Here is a 24,410-nt window from a genome sequence, read left to right as displayed (position 1 = left end):
ATACCATGAGGCTTATATGCTTTCAAACTATTTTAAAATATATGATTTCTTAAAACTTCAGTGTTCTTTAAAGCAACTGATACTAAATGACAATCTGAAGCCTATTTTACGAAACAGTAAAACAAGAGTATGAATCGTTTGATATATAAAAATATATGTGAAAAGACAGAAATTAATAGAAGTCTTCTTTTACCATAGAATAACTTAGAAAATACTAAAACATACCACTGAGTAACTTCAAATGAGTTACCAGAGAGAATCGCATATTTGGATTTGTATTCTGGAGTACTAAAACCAATGCTAAAAAACCAGAGTAACTTTTTAGCTTATATAGGAAAATAATTTTGGTGAAACCAGTCTGCTGATTAGAATTAGTTACCTATTACATATGAGGTCTATGGGCACTGGGTGATTCATGGCTTACACTGTCCAATTCAACAAATATTTACTGAGTATTGTGCTGGGAATCACTGGATACAAAGATGAATAAGATATGTATGGTTCCTGGCCTCACGGCATTTGCAATTTAGATAGCAGTCAGAATGAGCATAAGCAGAATGAGAAGATGATTATTAAAGAGCTTGTTACTATGTATTTGATACTTCCTAAAAATACAATTAACTAAAATTGGGGCATGGGAGGAAGCTAGGAAAGTTTTACAAGAGGATGTGGCAGCTGATATGCAGGCTGAGGGCATAGCTGCACAAGCACACAGGGCAAAAAAAACCAAATGTAAATCACCGTATGAGGAGAATGGTAAACAGATTCCTCATGCTTGCCTGCATTGTATAGTAGTTGGAGGCTTATAGTTGGTGATAAGGTGGTCTGAGGTCTAGGGAATTTTTACTCAATTTCCCTCTGAAGGTTCTGGGAAAGATTCAAGAAACACCTGGACCTATGTTTTAGGAAGATAATTCAGGCTACAGTTTAAAGAATAAATGGAAAAGTGTAAAACTAAAAGTAAAAAGGCTGGTTAGGTGAGTACTGAATAGTTTATACAATCACTACTAGGGCCTCAAACAGGAAAATGGTAAAGGAAAGAGAAGAAACTCAGTAACGAAATAAAATGGGCTGTACTTGAGAACTAAGAGACTGGCTGAGTGCCTAGAAGTATAATGATATTGTGACTACGAATTTGAAACAGACGAGGTTTAAGATTGGTCTAACTTAATTTTTACTGGAATAAGGTACATAACACAAATAAAAAGATAAGCTCTATCCAACTTATGTACTACTTGATAATGATCATGAAATACATTCAATGTGTATGCTATTGTTTATGCTTTGAGTAAAAGGCCAACATTTGTAACTTGAAAGGTGTGCACAGAAATAAAAACACTAAACTCAGTATGCCTCTAAAAGCCGGAGTCTTGTAGAAAACCAAAGTTTTACACTTAAAAAAATTCTTAACAATAAAGACCCTCTACAACAGTTGAGAAACCTGTTCCAGTACATGAAAACAAGAATGTGAGTGCATCTTTATTTTTAGCCAGTTATTTTCCAAGTCACTTTAAAGCTACTCGTTCAGATTACTCAGCTTCTGAATTACAACTTGATGAAAAGACAGGAATGACAACGCTCCTCAGAGTGGTTTTGTTGTTGTTGCCATTCAGCATAATGTAATTTATATGCTACACAAGGAGCTGTGTCGCATTGCAATACAATATTCCCCGATCTCCTGGGGAGACATGGCATGGGTAGGGAGAACAATTAATAGCAAGAAGCCCTTACGGTATTCTTTTAATCTATCGAGGTCTCACATTTCATCTACAGTATATTCCTAGGAAGTGGTGAGGATCTCAACCTTAACTGTTGTCAAATTCCTTATTGAATTGTATTGTAATGAAAGGTCAGCATTCCTGTGGTGCTAACCAGCCATAACTTTTGTTTAGTTCATGTGTATTAAGAATCTCTCAGTTTATCCAAGACTTTAAAGATGGAAAGAACTTTATCAAGAGGGGAATGTGGGGGAAAAAGTGATATTAATTCGAACCAATATTTAAGCATATTTTAAGATTAGTTTTAAAACAGAAAAAAGGTATAGGAGTAAATACAAATTTAAATATGTTTTGTTTCTGTTTTTGTTTTTCCAAAGTAAGCACAGGAAAAATATTAATTCAGCTATCCTAAGTATTTTCATTTATAAGCTCAAATAACCACTGGGAGAAGGTGATTTAGAATAAAACGTAGCTTGTTTCTTTGGAGATTTTAATTACAAATATGTCCAAATAAAAGGCCATTTAAAGAAAGAATCTGTTTCATTTAAATAATAACTAGACACAAATTTTATAGTAAGCATTAAGTTATTCAAACAAATCAGTCCATTTTCAGGCAACCGCTTTCTTTAGATTCTGAACCAATATAAGCACCAAATAAGAATCTAGGAAGAAAAATAAACTATTATCAATATAAATGAGATGGTATACAAGCTTCTTTCAAAGAAAACTCAGTTTACAATGCTCTTATAAATGGGATAAGAACACAAAACACTAACATTTTGTCTCTGATTAGTGAATTTTAAAGCAGCACTATAAATCAAAAGGTTAGGTTAGATATTACTATATTTTAAACATGGGGTTGTTAACCCCCTTCTCCAAAAATACTTTTTTTTTTTTTTTTTTTTTTTTTTGAGGCGGAGTCTCGCTCTGTCGCCCAGGCTGGAGTGCAGTGGCCGGATCTCAGCTCACTGCAAGCTCCGCCTCCCGGGTTGACGCCATTCTCCTGCCTCAGCCTCCCGAGTAGCTGGTACTACAGGCGCCCGCCACCTCGCCCGGCTAGTTTTTTGTATTTTTAGTAGAGACGGGGTTTCACCGTGTTAGCCAGGATGGTCTTGATCTCCTGACCTCGTGATCCGCCCGTCTCGGCCTCCCAAAGTGCTGGGATTACAGGCTTGAGCCACCGCGCCCGGCCAAAAATACTTTTTAAAGGTAAAAGTAGTAACAGATTATAAACAAAGATTGAGGGGTGGACAGAATTACCTGCTTTTAACAGGGAAAAGACATAGCAAGCATAGCTAGCTCACGTGTATGAAACTGTTACATACGAGAGAGAGGCCTTTCTTATCAAATCAGTTTTAGATGTCTGCCCCCTCAACCTAAACAAAGCTGTTGGTGGCTGAAAGACATCTCAATCTGGTCATCAAGTAGGGCAGAGCAAGAAGAGCCTTTAAGGAAAAAGAATAAAAATGCTTGGTGACAGTCTGTCAAGACTATACCCTGGGAATTTCCTCCACTGTCAACCTACAATCAATGTCTGAACCCAGAGGCTGATGCTGTCCAGATCTTGGGACTTTCTGTCAAAGGCTTTTGAGAGAAGCACATGTAAGAAACAGAGAGTATACACTGGTAAATAACAACATTACCAAGGCTGTCAAAGTGATCTGTTTGGTGTTTTTCCTTCATTCTGCTATCATGCTTCTTTGCATTAAATCAGTTTAGGAGATAAATAAACAGCTTTTCAAATTTCTTTTGCTGTCAGAAGTCTGAGAAGAAAAAGTCCCAATCATACACAGACACTACTGAGATTCACCTACCTGTAGCATGCCTCTGCCATTTTCTTCTATGGTACCTTCGTAAGTGACATGCAATCGTGTCAAGGGTTTTTCACATCTACAATGTAAAAAGACATTCCCTTACTTATTATTTTAATGACAAGTGCTTCACTGTAGACAAATGTGAAAATATAGGTAACTATTCAAAAAGTGAAACCACCCCAAATCTCAGAAGTCAGAAACAGATGCCTACTGTTAACATTCTTGGTACTGATCCTCCTTATTCAAACATGTAAATATACACATTTAAATTAAAATGAGGTAACATATTGTTTGAAACCTGCTTTTCCTCTAAATAGTATGAAAGTTTTTATTCTTTAAAACAGTTGAAAAACATTGCAAAATATTTAAAAAATTAAGATCTATGAAATTTTGTTATGGCTAGGGTTGGCAATCTGAGGAAAAATGTAGAAAAAATTTGGCAATAAATCATAATGATTCTCATATGGCTTCTATTTTCTGTTTTCACTGTTTGATAACTGTGTGTGTGTGTGTGTGTGTGTGTGTCTCTTGATGAAAATACATGCCACAGAAATTCTGAACAACGGTATTTTTCTATTAATAAGGTTAACAGATAAACCTAGCATCTGTAATTCAGAAGGCATAATTATTTTCTTTCCCTTTCAACCATGGTCACTGAGATATTTACTTGACTTAATGTTAGATTAACAACAAATTTCATTGTATTAATAGCATTTGTTAACATTATTTTCCTTATTAAATATTTTTCCCCTGATCACTTACTGAATAAAAAATATAAATTATTATGAATGAAACAGAGGAGATCCAAAGTTCTAACTCACCTAAGAGTGCCAATAATCTTTTTTGGGAGGGAGGAGATGATTATATTTTTAGAAAATAGTCTAGGAGGTTAGCTGGAAAAGTACTGAGAATTGCTTGATTCCTTCCTGGTCTCAATGAGTTTAAATACATTTCTGGCAAAACTCCAGACCAACAGGCTGATAGCTTTAACTCAGAAGGTAATTCTGCACAGGTTCTGTCTAAGAGCTTTATTTGTATTAATTCATTTAATCCTCTCAACAACCCTATTACTATCTCCTTTTATAGATGGGGAAACAAAGCACAGAACATCTAAGTAAGCTAACCAAGACTAGTAAATAAAGCAGCAGAGATGTGAAACTATGTAGACTCACTCAATGGTCCAGGCTCTGAATCAGTATGCCACACTTTTAGAGAAATTACTTCCCCGGTCTCTTGTAGAAAACAGTATCATAAGTTTAACATATATTTTTAAACTTTTTTTTGGTCCTACTTTCCTAGCCATTTTATTCAGAGGAAGACCCTCCCTGTGAGCATACTACTAAAATCTCTGGGCTGTCAAGTCAGGACTTCAGAACAGGAATTCCATCTGTTGTCAACTATTCTCCATGACTGAAACTAGAAACTTTATAGTATAGCTCTTAATAAAATTATGAAATTGCTAGAAACTTTTTCTTGGTTTTGTTTTGTTTTGAAGCATTTTCTAACTTCCCAATAGGTCATCCTCTAAACTCCTACCCCAAGAGTCAAAGACATAGATGATTCTGGCTTCCTGTGATTAAGCCTGGCTAAAGTATTTGCTGATAATCAAACGGTTAACTATAACATGCCAGAAACTTGGAATTCAGTTCCAACTCCTGGCACCCATTTAGCCCCTTACTCTTGGGAACACCAACAATCCTCAACTTTTCTTCATTCTCCCTCTTTAAGTGAATGCATGTTTCTGGTTCTGTGGAGTCTGGGAGACTGATTTTAATTACATTCTCCAACTCACTTATGAAGCAGCTAAAACAAAAAAGAGATCAATGAAACAAAAATAAGTTAAATTCTGCCTATCAAAACTAAGGGGACAATCTCGGTCTCACTTAGAGGCAAAGTTACTGTGTCTCACTGACAAAGCAGCCTTGCCAGTCTCTGCATTTTAACCTGTCCCTTCTCTCCCACATGGTGGTATACAAATGGGTGTTCTTTCACATTAGCGCCAAATGAATATCAGATGCACAGTAGAGAATCTGGATGACTTAAAAATAAGCCCTCAGATTGATCTGTAAAATCTACACCAAAGTAACAGGAATAAAACATCTGCATTCCTATTAGAGACTAATAGAAGAGTGAAGAAAAATAATCCTCTGCACCACAGAGATGCACAGCAGAATGGTACTTTTAATTCCAGGCACCATATTTTAAGAGGGCCCAATGAATGGGAGTATGTTAAGAGCAGAGATAAAGGGTTTAGAATACGTATTACATGTGAAATAGAAGAAATGAATCAATTTAGTATGAAATTATGTGCACTGTTAGAGAGGGATGTAGGTCAAGAAGTCATTAAGATACATGAAAAGAAGGGTCAGATGCTAAAACTACAAATTCAGATGTATTTATGTAGCTCCAGAAGGAAGAACCAGGAATGGTGGAGAATGAATGTAGAAAACATTTTTAGTGAATGAAAGCATGAGATGATAACACAAGCAGCCACCATTGGAACAAACTGATGTGAAACAGCGGATTTCCCATCACTGAAGCTATCCAGTCTCCGTCCATCGCAGGTATTACAGAGCTGATCAAGAGTTTTAGTAGGCGGCTGGGGTTCCTTTCAGATCTAACATGCCATGATGCCAAAATGCTGTACATGTTCTTATCTTTTTCAGGCTCATTTTTTTCCCTCTCTTCAGGTTGCTTAACCTTTTATCTACTTCCCTCTATTAATAATCATCTAAACCATGCACACAAGTCTTCTGAAGTCAATTTCTTTATCTTTCACTTCACTTTATCTTTATCTTCACTTTCACTTGATGGATGAAAACAACGCAGGAAAGCCACCTAAGCAGATATGACTTCTCAAGTTAACTTTTTAAAAGTGATTTCCATTCATCACTAATTTCAAACAAAACAATTACACACTATCATAAAATTATTAGAAAATTATTAGAAAGTGAAAACGAGAGGCATTGGTTAAATATGTTTAATACGCTTCATCATGTCCTCAAACATATTTAAAAAGTTAATCCACACTTCTTTAAGTGTATTAGGGGACTTGCTTTAGATTAAGAAATAGTTAACTATTTCAGGACCCTTCTTTAAGTGTATTGTAACTATTTCAGGACACTAAGGACCTTACAAATCTGAATTAGTTCAGATTGGCTGCTATCTCCTCAATATTTTCTGATAAATAAGAAACAAACAGAAAATACCAACTTCCACAAAATCTACCAGTAGTACACAAGGGGAGCCAAACTTCAAAATTCTTGCCACTCAGACAAACTCTAAACAGTTACTGTTTACTAAAATGTAAATAATAAAAAGACTTTTCTCAATCTTGTCCTCCAGAAAGAAAAGCCATAAAGTTCAAATACTAACCAAAAAAAGGGTAAGGAGAAACATTTAAATATTGGTGTTCCTTTCATTAGTGTCTTCACATACAACACTCCTCAATTCTAAACAGGACTTTCTTTCAGAAAACAAAACCAAGACAAAATGGTAGAAATCAAAGGGTTATAGACTTTGATTTAAAAGGCATGACCTTTTCAAAAATGAGAGCTATTATTGGATCATTTATGAGAAGAAATTCCCTGGCACTAGGATAATTAGAGGTTGGAAAACCATCTTTCCAGGTGCTATAAAATAGAATCCTCTCATGGTGAAAGAGTCCTTCTAATTCTAGGGGTCCAGGATTATTTTTATTATTATTGTTACCTTTCCCATTCTGGAAAATCTTCAAGACTCTGTCTTGTAAATGTCACCAACCCAGTAGGTTCTACAGAAGCAATAAAAGAAAAACATACCCAAAATAAGTTTCAATTTTGAAAAGATTATACACATACACACACACACACACTCAGTAAAAGAACAGGTCCAACATTGGCTATAAAACTAATCAGGAAATACAAAGTTTAGCATTGGAAAATAACAGAGTATCGATTGAAAATAATATTAACCTTACAGGGAAACTCCTATAAAATAATAAGACTTCACTAAACAAAACTATACAAACAACAGCACAACAGTAGGATTTGAGTGTTGGTACTTTCTGGTAAAGTTTTTGAAGTTGAATACACTTTTTTTTTTTTTTTTTTTAAAAGCACTGAAAAAAAGGATGTATAACTGGTACAGCTTACACAATAAAGACAAAATTAAATTCAAATTTGTAGACTCCTTTATAAACAAAGGACTTAACCCTACATTCAAAGACTGGTGAATAAATACACATTTATATACTTTATGGCAAAGTGAAATGCCACAGATTTAAAAAGGAAATCATTTGCACATCCTCTGGAGTTAGTACAGCTAAGTCCCGGGCTTAGACAGTGGGCAATCACTCTACTTGTTAGTCGCAGTCTTAGCCAGAGGAGAAATTACTGGTTCTAAGAGTTTACAGAACAAAGATGAGGTATTTTTCAAGAAGCAATAAATTTGGGAGGATCAAGATGAAATACTATTAATGCAGTCAATAATTTTAGAGGATGAGGTCCTTTTCTAGTCAGATTTACTTTTTTAAAAAAAGCTAGTAGCAAAAGAAACAAATAAATCAGCTGGCCAGAAGTAATTTGTCTGATTCAAATCAAAGAACAAACTAAAAAGGCCATGCCATTTCTGTTTTCTTGAATAGAAGAAAAGCTCTTAAGGAAAGAGAGAGATGTCAGGAACTATTAGTGATGGCAGTGTCTAGCCCAGTGAAAGCCTTGCCATCATTCCATTCCTACGCACAATTCCACATTTCCTTGTTCTCAGTCAAAAGCAGGAACCACTCAAAAACCATATGGAGCAGTTGCAGTAGAAAACAAAATTTTTTCTTAACATGGGTCTTACATTCTTTAGATATCTAATCTTAGGATAAATGGGTAACATATTTAAAACTCACAAGTAAGTGGTCAAACAACTCAAACACTAGAGAAGCAATTCCATGAATATAATAGAAAACATCTCTCTTGTCATTCGACAACTTAGCAGAGAAGTAAGAACGTCAAATGTCCTTCATATATACTAGGAGATGCTAAGAGAAATTCATAAACACTGCTGGCAAAGCAAGAAAAGGCAGAAGAACATGGTTTCTTAGATTAACAAAAATGCCCTGAGAGCACGTCTGTTAGCTTTCTTTCATAACAAGGCAACTTTCATCTCAGAATAGGATACTTTGGTTAATCAAATACTTCCCATAATAAAGTCACAATATATACTACCTACAGTTCGTAAATTTTCAAAAACCTGATCTTTAAGATACTTTATCTAAAACTATACAGAAAATAATTTAATTTGCAATGCTCTTTAAAATATTTCAGTCTCAAGATCTTCATCAAATATAAAATATACATGTTTAACAACACTGAAAAGTTGGTCCTGATGGAATTCTATTTTTATCAATTCTAAAAGGCATGTTTTTTCACGTATTACGTTTCCGAAACTGGAATACATCTTTTAGGAGGTATCTTACCATAGGTCTAGAGGTGAATTTTCCCAGAGAATATGTGCATCTGCTTCTGCTGTTATCTGGGAGCACTATTAGCCTGATATCATCCGAATTAATCCTTTGTGGCAGGCCTTTGTGGACCACACTGGTGGTGAGGCTGCACACCTAAAGCTTAGGGCTTGTGGTTCAAATTCTCAGAGAAATGTTTTTTTTTCCCTTTCTCTATTTAGAGTCAAGGTTGAGACTTGCATGTTTCTTTATGGTCCCTTTTCTGGATGATAAATTAATTTCTCATTTATTCTTAGGTGTACCAGCCTCGTGGGTCAGGTCTCCTACTAAACTCCCTGTCCGGAGTGGTTTTTTCCTTCTTAGAGGTATATAATGTAATAGCACTTTTTAAAAATAATCTATGACATCTTAGATTCGATGAAATATGGTATCTTAAATAAGTTTCTGAAGTCTACTGAGTAGGCTCCAGAACTTCTACACGACTCATTATATTGCAACCTCTTTTATTCTCTTTAGTATTTCCTCCTTAAACTGTTAGCTTTACATACTGAAGACCAAGAGCAATGTTGTACTGCATTTCTACAAAGAGCTTAATTACCATGTGTAGTGAAAAAGTCAGGAAATAAAATGTCTAGTTATAATTTATTTCTTCAAATTCCCAATACTTATAATGGCATATACATTTCTAGTTGAAAAAACAGACTTTTAGCTTTTTCCTCAAAGTATCTGAAATCCTAAAATTTAGAAAGCCAAGTTGGTTTTTAGAGAAGACATATATGATTTGACTCCCAGGACAAAAAAGTAAACTCTGTACTACTTAGTTATAATAATTCTTCTTAAAACAGCAACTCAAAGTACTGTGAAAACAAAACAAAACAAAACCAATAGTAATAATTCGAATTAGGCCTAAAATAGCCAAAAAAAAGTAGTCATCTTTTTTTTTTTTGAGACAGAGTCTTGCTCTGTCGCCCAGGCTAAAGTGCAGGGGCACAATCTCAGCTCACTGCAACCTCCATCTCCAGGGTTCAAGCGATTCTTGTGCCTCAACCTCCCGAGTAGCTGGGATTACAGGCTCCCACCACCGTGCCCGGCTAATTTTTGTATTTTTTTTTTTTTTTTTTTTTTTTGAGACGGAGTCTTGCTCTGTAGCCCAGGCTGGAGTGCAGTGGCGTGATCTTGGCTCACTGCAAGCTCCGCCTCCCGGGTTCACGCCATTCTCCTGCCTCAGTCTCCCAAGTAGCTTGGACTACAGGCACCGGCCACCACACCCGGCTGATTTTTTTGTATTTTTAGTAGAGACGGGGTTTCACCATGTTAGCCAGGCTGGTCTAGAACTCCTGAGCTCATGATCCACCCACCTCAGCCTCCCAAAGTGCTGGGATTACAGGCATGAGCCATCATGTCTGGCCTTAAATAGTCATCTTTTTAACGAATCATTACAAATTCTAATTTGATTTTGTATCTCATAGGTCCAAATAATTCTGCATTTTAATATTTCATTCAGTACAGGGCACAAACCTGAAATTCAATAAGCTATGAGATAAATAATCCCATATCAAAGTAGCATATAATTTTCCCTTAAATATCAAAATCCTGATAATTGATTTCATTCTAAAAATTTAACAATGTCCAATAGCAACACATTCAAGGGGGAAAATGCCAAGTACACCGAATGCAAGAGTAAAAGAAGGATATGAGAAAAATGACCTTAAAATGATTCAAAGACATGTTTTAAGACAATCCTACAACCCAGAACTGAAAAAAACCCATTTCACTTGATCAGATTGACCTCACCTACTTAGCACAAAGAAACTTTTGAGGTGTTCTGGTTTACATCCACTTGTAAGAAAGGCTACCCATTGATAATAGCTTACATTTATTAAGCATGTATCTTCTTGTTTCATATCTATAACTACCCTATAAGGTAATGGCCATTATTGTATTATTTCATAGATGATAAAACTGAAGCTTAGAGGTGTCAAGAAACTTGACTATGGTCATTCAGCTTCTGAGATAAGAGTGGCAATACTAATCTATTATCACTGGTCATTACTAGTATTTGTTGGACATTTACTAATACTGTCTTAGCTGCTATCAGGTTCTGGGGAAGCAAGAATGTTAAGGTTCAATAGAGGAAGATGGAGATACAAAACTCAGTACAAAACAGTTTTATAAGAACTCCACAAAAGGCTTAGGGGGGCACAAAAGAGAGGAATGGTTAGAAAAGCAATGCGTTAGTTGACTTATGCAAATAAACTAGTGAATACTTCTTTAAATAAAGAGCATCCAAAATTTATTTCCTGGTCAATATACTTTCTCTGGTTTTTATTCATGAAAATCTTTTGACATATATTACAGATTTCAGAGAATATGGGTCTGATTTCAGAGTATGTAAACCCCGCCCCCCTACATTTACAGCACACATTTATGCTCATACACAACATAAGCATAAAATCTAGGTTATAATGTCGAATCATTACTACTGTTTCAATGTGGTTGGGACAAGAAGGTTTATGTTAAACACAAAATGTTCCTCACATGTCACTTGACTTGAACTGTTCCCATCAGCAAGAAAAATTACAGTAAGAATGAAAGGAATTTACTTTTCTCTGTGACTCTTCTAAAGTAGCAGAAGAGCGTTTTAAGTTTCTCTGGTTTCCTTGATGAACGTCCCTCAAACAACCTAAAAGAGATAAAAAATAAAAGAGAGTGGAAGATGAGTTAAAACGCCTTAATGATTCACAGAACTACATCCATATTGCTACCAAGTAACAAAAAGAAATAATTCTTCCAGAAGACAATTCTGTAATGACAAGAACTGGAAAACTGGTTTAGATTCAAATAGCATCTGGAGAGAACTGAAACCAACTAGAACCAGGCTTCCTCAAAGCTGTTCAAATCAGATGGCATTTGCTACCAACCACATTTCTCCAACCTACCTTCCACCATGGAGAAGGCACCATCTAGCCATCCCAGTCAATTAGGGTCAGTCAGTGCACAGCTACTTTCTCAAAGACTAATAACATTTACAATTCATAATGTTAACTAGGTAGTTTGATAAATAACAAAAACAGTAGCTGAAAAAAATCCTTATCTGAGTGTTTGTGAGGAAAGGAGAGTGGAGGGGAATGGGGGAAGGGACACAGGCAGGTATAACAAGGTATCAGGGCTCAATAATCCTTGTTAATTAAACAACTAGATTCTTTTATGCACTGAATGTCTGTGCCCTCTCAAAATTTGTATGTCGAATCCTTAATCCCTAATGTAGCTAAATTTGGAGATAGGGCCTGTGAGAGGGTAGTAACGGTTAAATGAGGTCATAGGGGTGGGACTCTAATCTGATAGAACTGGTGTCATTTTAAGAAGAGAAGGAGAGTACTCTCCCTCTGCCATGTGAGGACAAGATGCCAGCCAACCTATAAGCCAGGAAGAAAGCCCTCATCAGGAACTGAAGCAGCAGCACCTTGATCTGCAGCTTCTAGCCTCCAGTACCATGAGAAAATAAATTTCTGTTGTTTAAGCCACTCAGTTCTATGGTATTTTATTATAGCAGCCCAAGCTGACTAATAGAGATCCTTTGCATGGTAACCAAAACAGTGCCTACCCTGTGTCATCTAGTTTTCAGCAACCCAGACTTGGATTACTTAATTCAGTTTTCTTTGAAATGACATGGCATTGTTATTGGTAACATATAATTCAATTTATTCTGAGGAAAGAAAAGCAGGGCTTTAAAAGCATTATGACCTGAGTAAGTACTCACTAAAAGATTTCTAACACAAAAGCATGCTTTTGAGCATCAGATCTAGCTTTCCAAAGGCATTTACAAATTATAGAGATTCAGTGGCTATAAATGATGAGGTACTCTTCATCTGCCTCTAGTCATGTGCTCTGACTTTAAAACCAGAAACCCTTCAAGTAAAGTCCACGTTAATAAGTGCTGAAATGGGTCATTGTTTTTCTTGATTACAAGAGCAAGCTTACGTAACTACGCTGAGAGGGAAAAGTTAATTCCACGAGAAAATCCTATTGAGCAACTGAAATAAATTAGGAAAAGGAAAGGAAATGCAGATTTCAAATGGTTCCGTTTTCAATGATCTGAAATCTGTATCCAGGGCCAATTTCTGGAAAAACAATTTATATGAATATTTACTTCCTAAAAAGAATACTAATGTAGGCTAGTATTTTAACCAAATCTAAAATCAGATCTCTCTTTAAAAATAGTTTAAGACAGCCTGTGTGATAATTTTTACTTATTTAAAAAAACATATCTTTCTAAAATATTTAATACACATACTCTTATAATCCAGCTGAAAGAAAGGCTCTTTGAGGGTGCAGGTTTCAGCGGCTTCTTCTAGAACAGAGTTTATTTAAGTCAAAATGAAGAAGCCAGATGGCAGTTTAATTAAACATCCTATATCAATAAATACTATTTACTAAATGAATACCTTAGGCTCCACTGCAAAATCTCTTTCTAGGCTCACTATGTAGTACAGGAAAGCAGTATGAATGTAAAAGAAGCCACCACCTTTTCCTAAAGATGAACTGATGTACTATACAATTCAATTAAAGGATAAAAAGTACTTCAATAGAACTATTGCATAGTGAGGGGAAAATGGCTGTTGCTCTTAAGAAATAATTCTCCAAAACATAGAAAAAGTGTCCCTAGCTTCCATATGTGGTCATCTGTGTATAAAATCACACAAAAGGTCACATACTTCACAACCATGATGACAAATTATTAACTTTAGGAGCCTCGTGAGACTGCAGATTTATTATCCTGGCAAGACAGACTTTCCTGGAAGATTTTATGGCTGTTATTATCAATCACTACAAATGAACACCATGGTTTATTTTGCAGGTCCAAATCTTAAAGGTACAAATCAAGCAGAATCTCAATGTACTCTGTTTATTCACTGCTCCAGTCCTAACTTCAAATCACTGTGTAACCAAATATGCTTTACCATCTTCCTGATAGAGCAGGGGGAAGTGCGGGAAGTGTGGTGATGGCTGCAGGGGTAAGAAGTGGAGATAAGTCAGAGGAGATGAAGTAGGTTTAAAATTCTTGTGACAATTCTCAGACTTGACTGTTGTGAAATCTTAAAGTTGTATGCACAGCCACTCAAATAAAATGAATTATCCTGATAGGGAAGCAAGTAAAAATAACATAAATAGACAGGCAAACAGCATGAATGAAAGTCATCCCAGGAGTGATAAACAATCTGAGAGACAGCTTTTGGGGGTGAGGAGGAAAACAAAAGGACTGAGGCCGGAGCCCAAGAAAGGGGTGAAGGGTGAGAAGAAAGATGGGACAGGGAAGACAGAGAGAAGAGAAAGGCTGATAGAAATGGGGTTAGAGACAGAGGGCACGAGAGACAGACACACAGAGAGAAAGACACACACAAACGGGCTCAGAGAAAGTCACTTTCTCATAATCATTAAGCAGAGAAAGTCACCTTCTCATAATCATTAAGCATCACTCCCCGCCCCCACTCCCCCTTTTTAATTTAAACTTCCCAACACCTTTCTTTTTTAGTTTAGATTTTTCAAGTCCTGGGTATGTATATTTGAAGGCACATTTTAGGTCAGCAGTGTGCACACAAACCAGGCCACAATAACTCCTCCGCATGTAGGGAAGACATTTGGGCATTTAATTGAAAGATAATGATAGATTATTAAAGAAATCAAACAGAAAAAGCCAGTCAGGAAACCTTACTTTGTTCTAAACAAAACTGTTTGTATTTTCAAAGACAGAAGTCAGTCAAAGGTCAGATACTTATTAGCTGGTGTTCTTCTTTGCATACTTATTAAGGAGAAACACAGTTGAATAAAATCTTTCCCTGAATGGAATACTGATAACATTACTGGAATTTTATTCTAGGTATATCCATCCCCACCCCTGCCACAACCCACTATGCCATTTCAAGTTAAGTAATAATCCCATTAGTATACAGTAAATCAAGCCCAAAGCACTACAACCTCCATTTTAAAATACGAGCAAGTGATAATCCGGAACCCAGCCAGAAAGTCATTCCTGGCTCTTCTGTGAGGCACTCTGCCATATGGCCCCAGCAGCATTTTCAATCCAGGGAAGAGGCAGATGTAAAAACCTCCTGTGCTGACCACTGCTGAGACCCACAATTTATCTCTGACCATCTAGTTTCCATGCAAACCCAGAAGCATCAATGCTAATCACATTGGAAGCCTTTATATGAATGTTTAGGACCTGAAAGGCAAGCAGGGAAAAAGGTCGGGGTATTTAATATAACTAAGCAGGCTGAAAGAACACAGCAATAAATAAAAAAGGGAAGACTTATTCAATTTATTGACGTCAGCCTCCCAACACATACTCTTACCATTTTTCTTATTCAACTAGCTAGCCATACCTCTTTTGAGATTAAATACACTCTCACACACACAACTCCCCACAGCTAGAAACTATAATCGTAAGTAGAAACTATGCATAAAAGGAAATAACACAATAAAATGCTACATAATCAGCTTAACAAATGGCTCATCAGATTAAGTACTGGATCTTTCAAAAGCTACATGAAAGTGGGGGGACTTTCGGTTGTTTGGCATTTCTGGAGCACTCAGAGCGTTTTGCTCACGACAAGCATTGAGATATAATAAAAGAACACTGAGTTTGAGTAGAAGACAGTGATCAAGTTCCAGTTGTGCTAACAATTCATTTACTCTCCCTGAACCTTATTGTAGAGAGGTTTCCCTACCTAGAAAATTCCATAGACAGAATCAAAGCAAGACATGAAAAGACAGCATCAATGGTGATGTACAATCGTTGTTCCTATTATTTGCTAGCTTAGGCTCATTAAAACACATACCATCTCACAGTGAAAGGCAAGTGCAGATATTCTGGCTGCTTAGGATTCTCCATAACATTGTGGAGACTAACACTGGGTTACCTGCCTTAATTCATTTTCCATGTTCTGGTATCCAAAAGAACATCTATCACCTAGGAAGACAAGAATATGCCTGACTTCAAATCTTCAATGGAACTACTTAAAGTCTTATTTGGTGAGAATGCTATCTGCTGCAAGCTTAAATTCGTCACGGTCACTCTGGACTTACAAATGGCTTTAATTCATTTAATAGATCAATAGTTATTTCTAAAAATAGGTCTTTTTTTTTTTTTTTTTTTTGAGATGGAGTCTCACTCTGTCGCCCAGGCTGGAGTGCAGTGGCCGGATCTCAGCTCACTGCAAGCTCCGCCTCCCGGGTTCACGCCATTCTCCTGCCTCAGCCTCCCGAGTAGCTGGGACTACAGGCGCCCGCCACCTCGCCCGGCTAGTTTTTTGTATTTTTTAGTAGAGACGGGGTTTCACCGTGTTAGCCAGGATGGTCTCGATCTCCTAACCTCGTGATCCGCCCTTCTCAGCCTCCCAAAGTGCTGGGATTACAGGCTTGAGCTACCGCGCCCGGCCAATAGTTCTAATTTTTGACTAGCCATGAGGTAAGATTAATTCAGTTCATTCAAAGGGAGACTGTGTAGCAGAATGGTTAAGGGACACAGATTCTCAAAGGAGACTATATCCTGCGTTTGAATCCCAAGTCTACTAGTTACTGTGTTAACCTGGTGAAGTGACCTCCCTCTCTAAACTTCCATCTCATTTTAAAAAAGAGAGTAACAACAATTCCTAATCAATATCTAATTCATATGGTTAATGTGACAAGTAAATGAATTTCAGATAATGCAGAGTAAGCTAAGGTACTTGAGCTAAAATAAGGCATTACATAGTGCCCAGGCAAAAAAAAAAAAAAAAAAATCAACATTCATTTATATAAAGTAGTTGCATTGTTCTAATTAATATTCCCTTCATTTAAAAATATGGTCCAACCTTGATTCTCATCCATCCCAACATGCTTTCAGCGCTAACTAGCTCAGTCTTCAGGATAAATGACCATGTACAATGAAAAAGATAAATCTGCCATCGCCAAGAAGCCCCAGACTTCCCCACTCAGAAGTTTGGCTGAAAAGCAAAGGTCTTTTAAAATTAAAATATATATTAAAATTGGCCCAGTGCAGTGGTTCATGCCTGTAATCCCAGCACTTTGGGAGGCCAAGGCGGGCTGATCACAAGGTCAGGAGATTGAGGCCATCCTGGCTAACACGGTGAAATCCCGTCTCTACTAAAAATACAAAAAATTAGCCGGGTGTGGTGGCGGGCACCTGTAGTCCCAGCTACTCAGGGGGCTGAGGCAGGAGAATGGTGTAAACCCGGGAGGCGGAGCTTGCAGTGAGCCGAGATCGCACCACTGCACTCCAGCCTGGGCGACAGAGCAAGACTCCATCTCATATATATATATTATATATATGAGACGTACATTATATATATATGTAAATTCTGGTAATTGGTGACAGGAAATTGGAAGTCACCAAAGCCAAGCCTTCCCAAGACATCTTGACCTCTGCTTGTCAGCCATCAAGCACCGGTGGGTCTTTACTGTTGAGAAAAGACAGCTGTCAGCATTGTGGCCTCCCCACAGGACTCTGTGGATTCTATTTCTTCCATAAGAAATAAAATGCTATATGCTAAGTAAGTAAAACAGGGTGAAGTAGACACAATGACAATGTGTCTATGGAGGTGTAATTGGAAAGAAGCTATCCACACTAGCTTTTTTGGAAAAGCCTCAAAAAATCCATGAAATTCCACCCTCAAAATCAAATTACAAAGATTGTCCACTCTTTTTAACTTTGTGTTCAGCTTGATTTCTGACAACTGACTTGTTCTTCCCCTAACTCTTTTTTCTTCTGCACATAAAAGTAATACCTGGGCTGGGCATGGTGGCTCATGCCTCTGAAACAGGTTCTTTATATACTTGCAATTGCAGATTCCAATGCTCTGTGTTTTCTCTCAATTCTACCCCAATTACTAACAAAATCAGAGGTAGAAGCTATGTTTGATTATATGTGGCTTAAAAATAAAACATCTCATAATTCCTAAGACTAAGATATAGTCTGAAAAGTAAAAGACAACAGACTGAGAACAAAGCGTCTAAATTATAGTCTTAGCACTCTGCCACTAACCAGCTCCGTTACTCAAAACAAGTCACTTAATTCTCAAATATCTCATCTGTAAAATTTATTTTCATTCATTCAACAAGCATTTATTGAAGGCCCACAATGCATGAGATTTTGTGAAAATAACAAAGAAGAGGACAGTTAAGATCTCTGCCCCACTGAAATGATTAAATAAGCAATTATGAAGTAGTCTAGGTGGTACAGTAGGAAAAGTAGGAGACAGTAAGGGTGCACATCTGGTTGTACAAACCTAAGAAGTACCCTGGATGCCTCTCTCCACCCATAAACCAACCCTGTCTATCACCATCACTCTGGCTATCCCTTCAAATGTCTCCACACCTCTGTCCCCTCCCCTACACTATCCGAGCTACCACCCTCTATCCTGGTGCATTGCAATAGCCTCTCCAATTGGGTAAACTCAGTTACTCTGGCCCCTCTCTGCTTGATTCCCACATTACAGCCAAAATAAACTTTTGAAAATGTAAAATTGAACACGTGTGCTAGTCTCCCTCTACCCCCATATCTAATCCTCCAATGACTTCTCATTGTTTTCAGATGGCCTAGTGAGACACAGCATGGTCTAGCCTCCACCTACTTCTGCAGCCTCTCCCATCTCCATGTTCCTTCTCACTCTCTGTGCTGCAACCACACTGTCTTCTCTCAGTCTCTGGGCATGTCAGGTCCTTCTTGCGACAGTGCCTTTGCACGTACTCTTCCCCCTGCCTAGAATGCAACCATCTCTCCTTCTCCTTGGCAAAACTCTTATTCACCCTTTTGTACTTAATTCAAGTTGCACTGGGCATGGTGACATGCACCTGTAGTCCTAGTTACTTTGAAGACTGAGGTGGGAGGATCTCTTGAGCCCAGGAATTTGAGATCAGCCTGGGAAACATAATGAGATCTAGTCTCAAAACAACAACAGCAAGAAAAGTTACTTCCTTAAGGAAAGTTTCCTTTATTAAATTATATCTTTCTTTACTAAAATGTCATGGTGCTGTGCACCTCTCCAGAGGTACACAGAGGTTAGCATAGGAACCTAGAGTAGCAAACCTATCCTAGCAGAATCTGAGACACCAGAAAAACTGATACGTGAACTGAGTATTGAAGGAGGAATAAAAGCCATGTGGAAAAGAGAAGGGCATCTGTGACATGAGGTTTGAAAATGAGATAATACTATGTAACAGTAAGAACTCAGAAACTGGCTTCTCCTTTCTCTGTAACCTCAAGGCACTCAATATACTGTGGGGAATATTGCAGTTGCTCATGTACATTTGAACTAAACACTGACTAAATACCAGTATCTAAAACTTAGCTACTGTACAAACTTGAAAAATAGATTAAAAACATGCCCCTTGCAACTAATATTTATGTAACCAAGGAGCATATTTTTTTATATATATATATATATATATAAATACTATACTGTTTGCTAACACTAGGATTTTAAAGAAATTTTCTTAGATAACATTATTTTTCATTCTTTGCTGCCCCTTCCTTAGTGTTGATAGTGGAGAATAATCATATATAATAACAAATTATCATCAATATTTTAATGTTTGAAGGTCATAAAAATATAACCCAAGAATTATGACAGTTTAAGAGCAGCTTATATTCAAGTCCTCTGCTATACTTTCACCTGCCAAACACAGAATAAATGCACTGAAATGTCTAGTTTTTAAATTTTTTAATTAAAAATTTATATTAGGAACTAACCAGCTGAATTCTAGAATTCATCTTAAGAGAGTAACAACATTCTCCAATTTTAAAAGGCTAAAAATATGGCCTTTGGGGCTGACACTCTGATATTGGAGAGAATTGTGAATTCATTTCTCTGCTGCCATGTGGAGTTGTAAGAAAAGCTGCCCATATAAAGTAAGTTGCATTAGAAACAATGACACTCTACCAGCAATGAGCACACCTATCACCCAGATACTGGTCTCTAAATACCATTGTACAATAAAAGAAACCAGGAATCCTTGAGAAAATGGTTGATTCCAGGATTGAGGCATGGAAAATATAAGATGAACTCGGAACAATGTATGATTCCAGAAAGTTAACGCTCAAAAAAAGGATGGGGCTTATCAAAAGAACATAGGAGTCAACCTGAAGGAGCCACAATAGCCAAAGCTAAAATAATTAAAGCAGTAAAATAAATAATACTATTCAATTTAAACTCACACAACGAAATAAATATCCATGAGTCCATTCTGATAGTTTAAAAATGGGGGAAAAGGGATAGCTCTTCCTTACAATGGAATTTCAATTAGCAAATGTAGAGGAAGAAAGCAGAAAATTCACAATAGGCAAACACTATGGTAATAATCATTGCAGACAAGATGCACCAATGGATGCTAAAATTAGTAGGGATAAATGTGAGGCAAAATAACATTTGCATAGTGTTTTATCTCTTGGAAAATATGTATTAATCACAAAAGGAAATATATGGTAACTTTACAGTGGAAAAAGCCAGCAGACACTACCTTAGCCAACTGATCACCAGTAATAAGAAGTATGATCCCATTGATACGGTGCACTGAGGACACAGGATCATTTCTGTGGTATTCTGCCAAAAATGCATGACCTCATTCCAATCCTGAAAAAACATCAGCCAAACCCAGATTGAGAATATTCTCCAAAATAACCGGAATGAGTACTCTTCAAAACTGTCAAGATCATGAAAGAAGAGAAAAAACAAGGAACATGCTGGAGGAGACAAGGTAATTAAATGTAACTGGGATGCTGGGTAGGATCCTGGAACAGAAAAAGTATACTAGGAAAACTGGTAGAATCAGACTCGGTGCAGTGGCTCACATCTGTAATGGGAGCCCGAGGGGGGCGGATCACCAGAGGTCAGGAGTTCGAGACCAGCCTGGCCAACATGGTGAAACCCCATGTCTACTAAAATTACAAAAAATTAGCCGGGTATGGTGGCATATTCCTGTAATCCCAGTTACTAGGGAGGCTGAGGTGTCAGAGTCACTTGAACCTGGAAGGCAGTGAGCCGAGATCTCGCCACTGCACTCTAGCCTAGGTGACCGAGCAAGACTCTGTCTCAAACAAACAAAAAAAGAAAGAAAGAAAGAAAGAAAGAAAAACTGGTAGAATCAAAATAAGGTTTACAGTCGGCCAGGCATGGTGGCTCATACCTATAACCCAGCACTTTGGGAGGCTGAGGCAGGAGGATTGTTTGACCAGTAATTCGAGATCAGCCTGGGCAAAACAGCCAGACCCAATCTCTACAAAAACTTTTTACAAATTAGCTGGGCATGATGCTGCATGTCTGTAGTCCCAGCTACGTGGGAGGCTGAGAAAGACTGCTTAAGCCCAGGATTTCAAGGTTGCAGTAAGCTATGACAGGCCACAGTACTCCAGCCTGGGCAATAGAGTGAGACACTATCTCTAAAAAATTTTCAAAAATAAAATAAGATCTACAGTTAATAATATTAAACCAATGTTAATTTAATTTTACTATGGTTACATAAGATGTTAACACAAGGTGAAGCCAGCTAAGCTTTATACAGGAATCCTTCGTACTATTTTTATAACTTTTCTGCAAGTCTAAAATTAGTTCAAAGTAAAATGTTTTTAAAGAAACTGTATTAAAAGGGCAAATTAAAATAAGTGGTACACCCAGCAAGGTGGTTCATGTCTGTAATCCCAGCACTTTGGGAGATTGAGGCACCTGGGGTCAGGAGTTTGGGACAAGCCTGGCCAACATGGTAAAACCCCATCTCTACTAAAAATACAAAATTAGCCGGGCGTAGTGGCACACACCTGTAATCCCAGCTACTCGGGAGGCTGAGAAAGGAGAATTGCTTGAACCCAGGAGGTAGAGGTTGCAGTTGGCCAAGACTACGCCACTGCACTCCAGCCTGCACGACAGAGCGAGACTCCGTCTTTTAAAAAAAAAAAAAAAAAAAAAAAAGTGGTGTTACTGCATCATTCTACTTTGGAGACAAAAGCAGTATGGCAAACAAAAGTGAGTTTTGTTTGTGGGTCTGCTCTATGACTTTATCTCCTACTCTGCACACTGCCCCACCCTCAGAGGCAGGCTCTAGGTGACCAGGGGCAGTGAAGGGCATTACACACAGCCTGCTGGGAAAGGGGCACAGATTACAGCAATTTCTCAAGTCTCACAGTGAAATCAGGGAAGAAAACTCATATAACCTATTCATGGGTCCCATAAAGATAATTCTCAAGTGAAGAAAGAAACAGAGGTGGGGATATGAGAGCAGTGAGTACGAAGGAAGAAAAAACACTGGTTTGCCAAGAAGATTCTTTACAGTATTTTTGTTTGTGTAGAAGATAGAGAAAGTAGTTACTTGGGAAAATGGCTGGAATCTAAAACTTTATCAATACCTTCACACTGTATTAATTTAGTCAAGTAGTTTGAACATTCTTTTGTTTTTCTTTTTCACACTGATAAATTAATCATGTCTATAAATGGTCAAAATCACCTTTCATTTTTCATCAAAACAATTGCATTTTTTAAGTCTCATAAGACAGCTCATGACTTTATACTCTCATTTTATAAGACTTTTGTAGAAAGGAGGATTTCTCCTCTACCTTTCACAGTATTTCAGCATTAAGGAATATAAGCACAACAAAAGTTCTCATGAATAATCAAACTGAAGAGGCATGTGGAGTCCAGGAACTGGGGAATCATCTGAGAGGACAGAAAGATCATGGGCCCTGGAGCAAGACAGGCCTGAAATAAAATCTCAGTTCTGTGACTTACTAGCTCCTGGATCCCAATCAAGTTCTTTTAACCTCAATGAACTTTAATCACCTTGCCTGCAAAATGGTGAAAATGTCACTTAAGTACTGTAAAAATTAAATAAGACAACGGCATATAAAATGCTTGGCCTATGGAATTCATTCAAAAAATATTATTAGTTCCTTCCACCTTTGTCTTTTTCATTGTTAAAGAGGTGTTTTCTGAAAACATACCGATTGAAGTTAATGTCTGGGTAACTAGAATACTCCGATTTCATCTTAGCATTTCGTCGTGGAAATGTGCAGAAGAAAGCATTAGCTAAAAGACTGGCAATCTGTTCCTGCGACATTGTGATGGAATGATTCATCTTCTGTTTCAGGAGCGGTATTGGCTGATAAAAGAAAGAAAAAAATACAGACGAGAAGAGCAATAATTAGTTTAGCAATTTCGAAAGCAGAGCCACCAAATTGCATTTGCTAAATTAAGGCAGAAATAATTTCAGGCCATTCTTGAATCCTTAAATCAGCAATATTGTTAAAGTCAAGGGCTGTTTATCAGGGATGATTGAGAAAATGTACTTACTTGACAAACTGCAGATTTCTAATCAATAATAATGGTAGTGAAGAAAATATAAAACATTACTTATTAGTGAAAAACAAGATTGCTTCAGCAAGTAAATAAAAACACATTGCCCATTTAATGAAAAATTAAAACAAAAGATGAAACAAAAATATGTAACATTGCTTAAGCTAAATTTTGTTCTTATTTATATTAAAAATCATTGCCCAGGCCAGGCGCGGTGGCTCACGCCGGTAATCCCAGCACTTTGGGAGGCCGAGGCGGACAGATCATGAGGTCAGGAGATCGAGACCATCCTGGCTAACACAGTGAAACTCCATCTCTACTAAAAACACAAAAAATTAGCCAGGTATGGTGGTGGGCGCCTGTAGTCCCAGCTACTCACGAGGTTGAGGTAGGAGAATGGCGTGAACCTGGGAGACGGAGTTTGCAGTGAGCCGAGATTGCGCCACTGCACTCCAGCCTGGGCGACAGAGCGAGACTCTGTCTCAAAAAAAAAAAAAAAAAAATTGGCCAGAATAAACTTTCTTAGTTCTAAATAAAATGATCTAAGATAATTCAACAAAGAAGGCTTTACCCTCTTATTCCAAATTACACTTCATACTGACAATTTCTTTATAAGAATCAAATCTAACTTCATTAAAGTGATTAATAGAACATGTAAAAACCACCATACGAACATGTATAAGTTGTAAAAAGATAGACATTTCTTACATAATCAAACATTCCAAGTCAAAGAAGATATAAGACACTTTTTCTTCAAATCTTTTATATCTAAAATGTCTTCCAGTTATACCACCAAATTCACTTACCTTTTATTGTCAGTATAATCCACACGACCTGAGTATTGTGTTCAGTGGATTTCATTTAGTTCGTAAACCAAAAATAAAATTCCAAGTCCCCCAACCGACTGAATGAACCCCTCCTCTCAGCCATGGGGATTCCAAAGTTAATATGAAACACTAGTCCACACCATGATAGGAAGTGTGGGTCCGACATGCCTCATTATATGCTCCTCACTTTAGTATTCAGCACAAGTGACCAGCATTAACATTAAAACAGAGGCCTTAAAACTGATGAAACAGATTTTTTATAGTAATAAGACACAATTCCA

The 24,410-nt window shown here is 37.3% G+C and overlaps 1 protein-coding gene across 10 annotated transcripts in view; it reads right to left on the bottom strand.

Annotated features, from left to right (window-relative positions):
• PARG (poly(ADP-ribose) glycohydrolase) overlaps positions 1-24,410 on the bottom strand; it is a 142,541-nt gene that overhangs the window by 41,062 nt on the left and 77,069 nt on the right. For all 10 annotated transcript variants that reach the window (XR_003121261.1, XR_003121263.1, XR_003121262.1 and 7 more), the window contains 4 exons: positions 22,951-23,108; positions 11,567-11,646; positions 7,244-7,304; positions 3,533-3,608 (listed from right to left, as the gene is read on the bottom strand). Coding sequence is in view for 7 of the 10 variants with exons in the window: in XM_025397876.1 (XP_025253661.1) it covers positions 3,533-3,608; positions 7,244-7,304; positions 11,567-11,646; positions 22,951-23,108 (375 nt within the window). In the remaining 3 variants the exon portion in view is untranslated. The remainder of the gene's footprint in view (positions 1-3,532; positions 3,609-7,243; positions 7,305-11,566; positions 11,647-22,950; positions 23,109-24,410) is intronic.

This window comes from Theropithecus gelada, chromosome 9 (genome assembly GCF_003255815.1).
Source record: "Theropithecus gelada isolate Dixy chromosome 9, Tgel_1.0, whole genome shotgun sequence".
Classification (NCBI taxonomy): domain Eukaryota; kingdom Metazoa; phylum Chordata; class Mammalia; order Primates; family Cercopithecidae; genus Theropithecus; species Theropithecus gelada.
Note: the sequence above shows the minus strand (reverse complement) of the source record. Positions and strands in the feature narration are given on the sequence as shown.